The sequence below is a fragment of the Glycine soja genome, chromosome 16 (assembly GCF_004193775.1).
Source record: "Glycine soja cultivar W05 chromosome 16, ASM419377v2, whole genome shotgun sequence".
In the NCBI taxonomy this organism is placed as follows: Eukaryota; Viridiplantae; Streptophyta; class Magnoliopsida; order Fabales; family Fabaceae; genus Glycine; species Glycine soja.
The window spans coordinates 28,477,326-28,490,218 of NC_041017.1; the positions used below are offsets into that span (position 1 = coordinate 28,477,326).

The 12,893-nt window shown below is 33.1% G+C and overlaps 1 protein-coding gene across 1 annotated transcript; it reads left to right on the forward strand.

The window, feature by feature from the left end:
• The first annotated feature begins 271 nt into the window (after positions 1-271).
• Positions 272-997, forward strand: LOC114391289 (auxin-responsive protein SAUR50-like). The gene has a single exon (XM_028352375.1). It carries the CDS (start codon positions 463-465, stop codon positions 781-783), a length of 321 nt encoding a protein of 106 aa, XP_028208176.1. The 5' UTR covers positions 272-462; the 3' UTR covers positions 784-997.
• Positions 998-12,893: the final 11,896 nt, after the last annotated feature.

Sequence of the window (12,893 nt, forward strand, 5' to 3'; positions counted from 1 at the left end):
AATTTAGCCTAATCACACTTTGGGACCCTTAGAATAGCATAATATGATGGGACAGGGCGAAGTGAGTTGTATAAAGTAGACTTGTGCACAACAATACCCAAGTTTCATTCTATCCTTTTTCCTATCCTCATTTTCTTGATCCAAAAACAATTATTAACTACATATGAATAATTAAATATTTGAATTTCTTGCATTCTACCATTAAAAAATCTCAATCTTTTCTTTTCATGCTTGCAACTCTCGCAGACATGTACGAACAATTTGGGTGTGGTCTGCTACATGTGTCCCCACAGCCACGTGACCCTGTTTCTCTAAAACTCAATTTCTCATTTCCACTTACACCAATGTCCCAATGATAAATGCCTATCCAAACTCGCCCCATGAATCACACACTTTCAGCACCCTCAAGAGACCCTTTTGAAGGTGTGCAAAGAGTACTAAGTAACACAATCACAAATCACAATGGCCATCAAAAAATCCAATAAGCTACCCCAAGCAGATGTGATCAAGCAAATTGTGAGAAGGTGTTCAAGTTTTGGGAAGAAGCAGCAGGGCTACAATGAAGAGGGTGGTCTTCCAGAAGATGTGCCAAAAGGGCACTTTGCAGTGTATGTTGGTGAAAACAGGACAAGATATATTGTCCCAATTTCATGGTTAGCTCATCCACAATTTCAAAGCTTGCTCCAAAGAGCTGAGGAGGAGTTTGGCTTCAATCATGACATGGGCCTTACCATCCCATGTGATGAAGTTGTTTTTGAGTTTCTTACCTCAATGATTAGATGAGAATTAAGGCAATTTGATCGCTCTTGAGGCTTATATCCACAATTAAAAGCTAGCCCCTTTTCTAAGTGCCAAATTCTAAGGAACTAATAACTTTCTTACTTTTGGTATTGTGATTGTATATATACCTTGGCCCATGCCATTTGTTTTCTTGATCGTTAACCGGTGAAGATTTCAATAAAGCAATGGTATTCATCGGGGTATTACCCTGTTCAAATTTTACAATCTCTCTCTGCTTTTACTTGATTACCTGCATTTGCTTGCTTGATAATTAATGGAAATTGAAAGAGCAGTGGCTTCCTTCAAGGAAAGAGTTTAATTCATACGTTCAAATGTGTCGAGCGTAAAAGATGTTTTCTTTCTTCTTTTATTCAAAGTTGCACGTCTATGACTATGAGTATGAATGCAACAATGGATATAATTAATCCGTGTGTATGATAATTTTTAAAAAATATTAGGATATGGATGCCACAACACATATTAAGTAATGAGGAAAAAGTTTTATGCCAATAATATAAGATAATTATTATGTAATGAGGAAAAAGTTTTATGCTAATAATATAAGATAAATATTATGTATGATAAATTTATTATAATAATTATTTTAAAAGTGATATTGATAATTTTTTTATTAATTAATAATATAAAATCATTTTAGATTATTTTGTTAATCAGAAATTAAAAGAAAAATATTTTATTAAAAATTATATGAGAGCTCATTTTAAAATCACTCATTTGGTAGTATATTGAATGATTTATAATTTTTAATAAAATCCTAAAAATAACGAAATATTTTTTAAGAAAATCTATGAAGTAAATAATGTATCGTGCTAATAATTGTATGATATGATTGTGCCTATAGTTATTCTTTTTCCCCTTTAAGTTCACAACGTCCGGATTCGAATTTGAAGTTCCAACTCGTATCCAAGTTACAGCTAGTACCAAGTTTTAAGCTTTGAAGTTACAGTTATTTCCAGCACAAGGGAAAGAGCCAAACTAATAGAAAACTGCCTAAGTCTAAGATTCATACCCGGATACCTGAAACTTATTAAAACTTAATTAGAATCCACTAGAATTTAATTACAATGTCATGGTTGTTCCTTATTTATATATTTTAATTTGATTTTTTATTTTTAACTGATATAAGATTTGGGTTTTTCTCAACACATCCGCTCATGAGTATAGACCTAACTCGATTTCAAGAGGTAGCTCAAAGAGTGAGGATTGTCCCTCATTTATATATTCTAATTTGACTTTTTATTTTTAGCCGATGTGGGACTTGGATTTTTTTCAACAATATTATCATCCAATTTATCATATATGATAAGTTGATAGTGTAAAAAATATTATATTACTATATATAATAATTAAACTTGACATGTAAAAGATTAATTTTCTCTTCTTCAGTGTGGTGTCGCCTCCTCCTCTTACTCTGTAAACTCTCGATAGAAGATACTTGCAAAGAAACTCTTACATCCAAGTCAGCGATCTTCCCAAATACAGTAAATGAGAATAATAAATGAGAATCAACAGTATATTACCTCAAAAATTTTATCCTATCTTGGATCCATATGGGTCTTAACTTAAAGGTTAGTGAGGGTGCTAATCCGTGATTGCCTTCTAAAGAAGTTTTGATGGTGGTTATATTACCTTTAAGTAATCCTCTCCTCTCTCCTCTTAATTCTTAATGAGCTCTTTGTATTGCCATAATCGTTGGGGGTGTTCAGCCTTGTTAGAAGGGGTATTCGTCTAAGGCCAAGGATGTGTTCAAACAAGGCTGACGAGGTGTTCAAACATGGCCGACGAGTATGTTGTAAACTAGGATGTTTGACTAGGCCTAAGAGGTGATTGGCTTTGGCTGAAGGGTATGTATTAAATGTGAAGGTATTTGTCTAAGGCTGAGGGAGTATCCATCCATGTCTAGAGGATAGTGTCTCATTGATGTCCTTGATCCTGGCCTAGGGGGTTTTCCGCCATCCCTTGGTAGTCGATCAATTCCTATGACTACAATTTATCATATAGAAATGGGGTTGGAGGGCTAATTATGTTATTTTACAAGTTCCAGTTTCTCAAATCCCAAAATCTCAAGACAAGATTTTGATGGCACTAGATATCACTATATTGATCTTATTCTTGTTTCATAATTGTTTATGGACCAACTGATTATGGATCGTTTGATCGACTATGTGTTTGTGTCTTTTAGACTTTGACACTTAGAGTTTGTTTGGATGAGGAAATTTAAAATTCTGAGAAATTTTAAATTCTAAGAATTTCAAATACTACAATTGAAATTCTTTTATTTTCAAAATTTTGTGTTTGGATAAAAAAAATTAAAATTGTGAGGGTGAAAAAAACTTAATGCAAAGAGAATAAAAGATATGGTTGGTGTTCTTCCAAAGAGAAGAATACTGATGTGACATGGGTAGTCGCAGGGAAACCAGGACACAACGGCTTACACCACTACACCCGAGCACAACATTCAGTCAATGGCGCAAGGCATGGCTAAGGTAGTCCGCGCCGACTAGCACCTCCACCGCGTGATGGGTAGCGACGGTTGCTCCCCGACTGGTGGGTGTAGTTCTACGTGTTCCCCTACGCCCACACCCAATCAATGCTCCACGAACTGAGACGATGTTTTTTGGAGAAGAGGATCATCGGCGTGAGAAAAGAGTCGCGAGTTCAAGAACGAGATTTTAGAAACTTTCATGTGAAAGAGAGAGGATGAAGGTTATAAAGAAAATACATAAACGTTTTGAAAGATTCTTCCATCAAGAAGACAATTTTAATTTCCCACCTTTTAGAAGGAAATTGAAATTCCATATTTTTAGTTGTTTAAAATTCTGCTTTAAAATTCAAAAAATTTAAATTTTTCATAAAATAACATCCAAATAATGAATTTTAAATTACAAAAATTTAAATTTTTTGATAAATTACTTTTTTCAATTAAAATTTTTTATCCAAACGCAATCTTAAGGAATTGTGGATTGATCACTCGTGAACAAGTGCACCTTTTAAGCTTAATGTTTGAAGTTGTGGACGGTTCGATTAAAGATGGGTGAGCCTTTGATTCTTAATCAGACCACTATAATAATTTCGAGAAACCACGACACACTCAATAAATAGGGCATAGCTTACTGCACAATAAATAGGGCATAGCTTACTGCACAATAAATATGTGCTATGTCGACTGTCGTGAACAGCTTCATTTTCTTTTATCATAAAAAATGTACTTTGTATAGACAAAAGGAACCGATGGACCATGATACTTTTTGTATTTGGACAGTTTGGTACACCATTATGAAATTGCAACCTTTTATTAGCATCACGAATTGCAATATAAAACTGCAGGGCTACATATTTCTAATTGGTAGTTTGTGAATAAAATATCGGCTTAGTTGATGGCCACCCTGTGTACGTCGTGATTAATCATGCACGATAATTGATACATAATTGACCATTATGTCACATTCTCCTTTCTCATTGAAAGGAAGTTTTATTCACCAAAGGAAAGAATTATGTAAATATGGGAGAAGTAGCCAAGCATTGGAAAAAATGACTCCGAGTAACGACATCAAGCATTAATTTCTTGCTATCTCAGATAACAAGTGTGACATAAACTTCAATGACTGAAATAGTAGTAGTATGAGTTTAAAACTCTCATCCCAAGCATGATTAAGGAAGTTAGAGAGTCCTAATCCAAACTTGACCATTCTGAATAATAATGTTTCATTTACTCTCCAACCCCACATATAGGAAAAAGTTGTCCATACGAACAGTACTTATATTATTTCTTTTTATTTTTATTATTTGATTTTATCATTATCATATTATTAGTACTATGCATTAATTTCCTCCCTTTGTCGATTATAAATTTTTGTTGGAAAACTTGAATTATTGGTGAAATCTTTTCGCCTAAGTATGTTTTTTATTTGTAAAATTTGAATTGAAGATTTTACTAAAAAAAAATTGAAATAATTTGGACTAACGAATTGTTGATATACTTAGACATCATTTTCTTCTCATCACCGGAGAATTACGTGCGACATTGGTGTTAGTAATTTTGGATCGTACATATATATATATATATATATATATATATATATATATAATTGAATGAGTTAGGATTATTATATAATTAGTCAGAATATTAAAGTGGTCTAATCAATATAAAAGTATGACTAAGGACATATATGTCATGAAAAGATAATTGTGTAGATACCAATGATATTATAATTTGATGAGGGGTCAAATTATAATGATCAAATTTGGGGTAATTAATAATATAACGGGCTATGGTCCCCATTTGTATGGAGCAACGCAACGCTAGATCCTCTTTATCCTCGTTAGAAGAGAAAATTCAGAGAAAAAGAAAAGAATGGCTCTCTACAATTGGAAGGTCATAAAACCAATTTTTTGATCAACCTTTCATCATCATCATCATCATTCCATTATGGCTAATACAGTTACGCTTTCACATCTAATTTTCATCATGATTTTGAATATGGGAACACAAAGGGGTTCTATTCATCTCTGTACAGTAATTTTTCTCTATATAAATAAAAAACATGTGGTTAGGATTGATGATTGTCTGTTAGAATCAAAATTAGGCTGATTGGTTGAATCTCAATATTTGGAATTGAATCCCAACATTTGGCATCAGAGCATCCCATACTTGATTCACGTATGATGTTTGACATATTTTTTTCATCAATGTTTGAACATTACAACAAGGATATCACTAGCAATTAATACCATTGTCCAAAGACTTGACATGTGAGCGTATTTTTGTTTTGATCTTTATCAGTTCCAGTTCTTAATGGTGCAAATTTTAAGGACTGGAAAGAGAATATGCAAATTGTTTTTTACTGCATGGATCTAGACCTTGCATTAAGGATTGAGAAACCCCCTTCTCCTACGGATTCCAGTACCTCTGAACAGAGGAAACTTCATCAGAAGTGGGATCACTCAAAGCTCATTATGATCATTAAGCGTGTCATTCCTGAGGTCTTTAGGGGCACTATTTCAGATGATATAACTAGTGCCAAAGATTTCCTTGCTGAAATTGAAAAGCGCTTTGCAAAAAGCGATAAGGCGGAAACAAGTACTCTCCTTCAGAACTTGATTTCCATGAAGTCTCAAGGCAAAGGAAAGGAAATGTCAGGGGATTCATTATGGGAATGTCAAATATTGCTTCAAAATTAAGGGCACTAAAGCTTGAGCTATTAGAAGACTTGCTTATTCATTTAGTGTTGATTTCTCTACCTTCACAATTTAGTCAATTTAAGATCAATTGTCAAGGAGAAATGGTCTCTTAATGAGCTCATTTCATACTGTGTGCAAGAAGAGGAAAGGCTGAAACAAAAAGTGCTCATGTTGTGAGTACCTCTAGAGACAAGGGCAAAAGAAAAAGGACTGAGGAGCCCAAGAATGAAACTGTTAAGGGTTCAGGACAAAAGAAACAAAATCAAGGTGACAACTGTTTCTTTCGCAGTAAGCCTGGACAAGTAAAGAAGAAATGTACCAAATATCATGCTTGGCGTGCAAAGAAGGGTATGTTTCTTACTTTGGTCTGTTCTGAGGTCAATTTACACTTGGTGGTTAGATTCTGGTGCCACAACTAACATCAATGTTTCAATGCAGGGTTGCCTAAGCTACCGAAAGCCAATTGATTCTGAAAGATGGATCTATGTTGGAGATGGTAAATCGGTGGAAATGGAAGCTATAGGACACTTTAGATTATTATTATGTACTGGTTTTTATTTGGATTTGAAAGACACTTTTGTTGTACCATCATTTAGACGGAATTTGGTTTCAATTTCTTATTTGGACAAATTAAGTTATTTGTGTTCATTTGGAAACAATGTGTTCAAGTTGCCTTTTAATTCAGATATTGTTGGAACTAGTTCACTCTTGGTTAATGATAATCTATATTTACTTGATATTGTAGCTTCCTATGGTGAATCCTTTAATGCAGAATTGCGTGGTACTAAGCGTAGAATTAATAATACAAACTCATGAGCATTATGGCATAAGCGCTTAGGTCACATTTCTAAGAACTGAACTGAACGACTTGTGTCAAGCGGAATCTTGGATTCCATTGATTTCACAAGCTTTGATGTTTGTGTTGAATGCATTAAAGGTAAACAAACCAAAAGCAAGAAATTAGGTGCATATAGAACTACAGACGTCTTGGAATTTATAGATATAGACATTTGTGGGTCATTTCATACACCTTCATGGAATGGTCAATAATATTTTATATCATTCATAGACGATTACTCCAGATATGCATACTTGTTTCTTATACATGAAAAGTCACAATCTTTGGACGTGTTCAAAAAATTTAAAGTTGAAGTTGAAAATCAACTCAACAAAAGAATAAAGTGTATCAGATCTGATCGGGGTGGTGAATACTATGGCAGATATGACGGTTCAGGTGAACAACGTCCGGGGCCTTTTGCCAAGTACCTAGAGGAATGTGGAATCATCCCACAGTACACCATGCCAGTGTTACCTAGCATGAATGGTGTGGCTGAAAGATGAAACAGAACTCTTAAGGATATGGTAAGAAGCATGATTTGTCATTCTAACTTACCAGAGTCACTTTGGGAAGAGACACTAAAGACTGCAGCTTACATTCTAAATAGAGTGCCAACCAAGGCAGCTGCCAAAACACCTTATGAGCTTTGGGTTGGGCAAAAGCCTAGTCAAAAACATTTTCATGTATGGGGATGTCCAGCTGAGGCAAGGCCTTATAAGCCAAATGAAAGGAAATTGGACTCTCGAGCAGTGAGCAACTACTTTATTGGTTATTCTGAAAGATTCGAGGGTAATAAATTTTATGATCCCAAATTAAAGACAATTTATGAGATGGGAACTGCTACATTCTTTGAGGATATTCAGTTTGGGGAGAAGAATAAGGTTAGAGACTTTGTCTTAGAGGCAGAATCAGTAACAATTCTAGAACCGATTCATACAGTTGCTTTTGATAAAGCAAATTTGGAACCTCTACAAGATATTGTTATTGAATCCCCCATTCAAGATAATCTAGTCGTTCATGAAGAACAAACTCAAGATCCTCAAGAACCTATGCTTCATGAGCCAGTACCTTTGCGGAGATCTACAAGAGAAAGGAGAAGTGCTATTCCAGATGATTATGTGGCATTTCTCCAGGAACATGATGAAAATAATGGTATGATGGAAGATGAACCAGTCAACTTCCATCAAGCCATGCAAGATTCCAACTTAGAAAAGTGGATTGAAGCAATGAATGAGGAGTATAAGTCCATGCAAGACAACAAAGTTTGGGAACTTGTCCCATTACCAGAAGGTGTGAAACCCATTTGGTTGCAAATGGATATTTAAGACCAAGCGGGATTCCAATGGTAATGTGGAGAGGTATAAGGCTCGTCTTGTGGCGAAGGGCTATACCCAAAAGGAAGGGATTGACTTTAAAGAGACTTTCTCCCCAATTTCATCGAAAGACTCTTTTAGGACAATCATGGCTCTTGTTGCACATTATAATTTGGAGCTTCATCAAATGGATGTTAAGACGGCGTTTCTCAATGGAAACATTGATGAGAAAATTTATATGGTGCAATCAAAAAACTTTGTGTCAGGAGACCCAAAGAATATGGTTTGCAAACTGACAACATCCATTTATGGGTTAAAATAGGCATCTCGTCAATGGTACCACAAATTTCATCAACTAATTCTCTCATTTGGTTTCAAGATGAATCCTGTTAATGATTGTGTGTATCACAAATTCAGTGGGAGCAATTTCCTGGTCTTATATGTTGATGACATACTATTTGCCACTAATGATATAGGCATGTTGCACGAAACCAAGAGATTTCTATCAAGAAACTTCAAAATGAAAGATCTTGATGACGCCTCCTTTGTATTAGGAATTCAGATACAGTGAGATCGATCTCGGGGTATTCTAGGATTATCACAAAGAAGCTATATCGAAAAGGTACTTAAAAGGTTTGGCATGCAGGAATGTAAATCCGGGGATACTCCAGTTGCTAAGGGATACAAGTTTAGTCTCAAATAGTGCTCAAAAGGAAATTTGGAAATTCAGGAAATGCAGAAGATTCCCTATGCATCAGCTGTAGGGAGTTTGATGTATGCCCAAGTATGTACGCGTCCCGATATAACATACATAGTTGGAGTATTAGGCAGATATTTAAGCAATCCAGGAATGGATCATTGGAAAGTAGCCAAAAGGGTTATGAGGTATTTGAAGAGAACAAAGTACTATATGCTCACATACAAGAGGTCAGATTAGTTGGAGATCACTGGGTATTCTGACTCAAATTTTGCAAGATGCCAAGATAGTTTGAGATCCACTTCAGGTTACATTTTCATGTTAGCCGGTGGTGCGGTTTCTTGGCGCAGTGCCAAGCAAACCCTTACTACTTCATCCACTATGGCGGCAGAATTTGTGGCATGCTATGAGGCATCAAATCATGGAATATGGCTGAAAAATTTTGTCACAGGACTGCAAATTGTGAAAGGAATTGAAAGACCACTTAAGTTATAATGTGACAACAAATTAGTTGTATTGTATTCTAACAACAATAGAAGCTCGACCAAGTCGAAACACATTGACATCAAGTTTCTAGTTGTTAAGGAAAGGGTACAGAATGGACAAATTTCCATAAAACACTTAGGAATAAACTCCATGATAGCATATCCTCTTACTAAGGGACTTCCACCCAAGGTCTTTCATGAGCATGTTGCTCACATGAGTGTTTTACAGTTCGAGGAATCTTTGGTTTAGTGGGAGTTAGTCACTTTTTTGTATTTTATGTTCTATGTTAGATTTTATGTATGCATACATTGACTTTTGGATATATTTGGTTATATATATATAAATATGGTTTATTATTCAGTTATTACACTTTGTACATTAAGGTTATTAAGTGATCTCATTGAGGTAAAGTAGGACCAGTTGAAAATAGATGTGTACACACCACCTTCACGTAATTTTTATGTTACACATTTCATGATGAATCTATGTCATTAATTTGATTATGTCAACATTAGTCATCATTGATGAGTTTAGTTGTGATTGATACAATGAAAACTACTTTGGTTCTACATGCGGATGTAATCAATGGACAAGATTTTTGGAATATGCTCAAGACATGTAATGGCAAATTTTGAGCTCATAAAGTCTAACACATTCATAAGTATATATATATATATATATATATATATATATATATATATATATATATATATATATATCACATAATTGAATGAGTTAGGACCATTATATAATTAGCTAGAATATTAAAGTGGTCTAATCAATATAAAAGTATGGCTAAGGACATATATGTCATGAAAGGATAATTGTGTAGATAGTGATATTATAATTTGATGAGACCAAATTATAATTATCAAATTTAGGGTAACTGATGGTCGTCACCAATATAACGGGTTATAATACAGGTACGCTTAGTTTTCATCATAATTTTGAGTATAGGAAAACAAAGAGATTCTATTCATCTTTGTACAATAATTTTTCTCTCTACATGAATAAAAATATGTAATTATAATTGATGATTATTCTGTTAGAATCAAAATTAGTCTGATTGATTGAATCTCAATATATTTGAAATTGAATTCCGATAATTGGACTTATATTAGTGCCAACTCAACAGTCGTTACAAACTCCATGATTGATGATATCACGGTTAAATTATAAGCCTCTGATGATAAAAAGCACATGCTTAATCTTGTTTTGATGTACGTGTAAATGGGACCTCATTGTCTATGGAATGAGCCATCCGGGGTCTAGACAATTAAACCCTCAATCCTTTTGTCCTTCCTTAACATGATGTGAAACCATTTCCCCATAAATAGAGCAAAAGTTTTTCTTTCTTATTTTAATTTTGATATTTCATGGCTGCTATGAACGTGTGGGTTTTGTGGCAGGGAGTCCCAAAGAGTCCATCTAGAATCGAACTGTGGTCCTATACATGCATGGCATTGTTGAGAACTTTAACTTCGCTCACTAATTAATCACCCACTAATGTTGTTTTGGGTATCTTTGATTAAAGTAGTTGAAAATTAAAAGTTGTTATGCTAGTTTATTGAAATATAATTTTTTTAGTAAAATTGTCTATTAAAGTATTTGATAAATGTAAAATATTAAAATTTATATATTTATATGATATTTTTATAATTTTATTTATAGATAAATTTATTTATGATAATTATTTTAGTTTATTTGTTAATTTTGAATTCTTGTAATTTTTTATTTAAAGATTAATTATTTTAATTGCATTTTTAGCTTCATATTAATCTTATATATTATATCTTAAAAAGATTCTAATCAAATTTAATATAACATACACTTAAGTAGACATAAAAAAGGAGTAAATTAAAGTAGAAAAACCAAAAAGAAATAATAAAACTCACCTTATGTAAAAGATTAAAAATTAAAGTTAATAATTTTTTTAAAATAAAAAAGTAAAATATAATAAATTAGAATCTACACGTTATCTGGACTAACATATAAAAAACATTAAGCTATTAAAATAAATTTATTTAGCAAATATTATTAATATGACCATACAAGTTTTTTAGTCAATAAAAAAATTTAAAATAATCAAAATATTTACCAAGCATACACTTAATTTTAGAAGTCTGATCATATGGCCGGTAATGGTGGACAAGGAATTAGGAACGGATTAATTATTTTATTGTTATCTAAGAAAGATAAAAGTAATGACAATCAATTATTTAATTAGTGATAATAATTGCATGAAAGAAAGAAAAGACTACACATTCAAATGAGAACAACACTTTCCAGGAAGGATCGTATCGACTATTTAACAACTTTAAGTTCACATGCTAAAGTTACACATTCAATAATTGAAGGTAATCACGGATTTCTTGATTTTTGCTATATATTTGCATTACCTTTTAAAAGACACTTACCAGTAGAATATTCCTTATTTTATGCAAGTTTTACGTTAGAATTTTATTAAAGATGACTTCAGCTGGGTGAAAACACCAGATAGGATAAAGGGCCTATAGCTAATATAAAACATATTATATTATATATACTATTATATAAAGGAAATATATTTTTTTATAACTGTTCTTGATATCCACTTTTGTTTAAGATATTTACCCTTTACTAAAACGTGGGATATATCATTTATCCTCTTTCTGAACATTTTATTATCTTCTATTTAGTTTCTTCTTTCTCTTTTTTTGTCTGATTCATTCATCAAATGAAATTCAAATGCCTGTTACCCTCCTCTTCCCCCAAATGTCGTGTGCTTGAGAGCATCTATGCAGTGCCTGTGGGTATGTTATTCACCACAATCATGTTTTCCCGACAATCTCGTCCTTCAAATAATTATTTGCCATAAATTTTCTTATTATTGGCCTAATTTCATAGTCTCTTTGTATTTTATGCATATTACAGAGTCATTACAACTGGTTAATTGCATTCGTAAATTGCTTGATTTTCTTCATGGCGTGGCGGGTTTGTTACCTTACGCAAGATTATGGCATCGTTTCAAGTTATATATTCATGTGTTAAACACTTCAACTCTATAACACTTTTTTAATGAAAAGCACAATGTAAATATATGGTCCAAATTAATTTCACCAAAATCAATTTAATCAAATTTGAAACCAAACATGCACCTAATATGTCAATTAATTCCAATAGTCCGCCTCTGTTATTTTCTTGCCTATAGCAACAAAAATGGTGACTTTTGTTTCTGCATTTCCTTTTGCCCTTTATGTGTTTCGTACTTGCTATTGATTAGTGAATGAAGTGGAAAACATGTCGCTATAGTGAGAAGATAACTTATGGATTTGCTTTTGTTTTCTTAAGCTTACTTTGAAAGGTATTATTTGAACATTTCCGGCCTTTTAAATGTGTTTTTCTTTTTTAAAAAGTCATTAATCAAGTTCACGTTTTTGCCATTGTAGAGAAAGTACATCATTCTTTGTTATTTTTTATCCTATGTATCTCTTCCACTTTGAAAAGAACTGCAGCAGAAGCACAAAGCTTACTGTGGTTTTTCTATGGTTAATTGACTTTTTTATGTAGCCTTTTAATTTTGTGTTATGTGGTATCT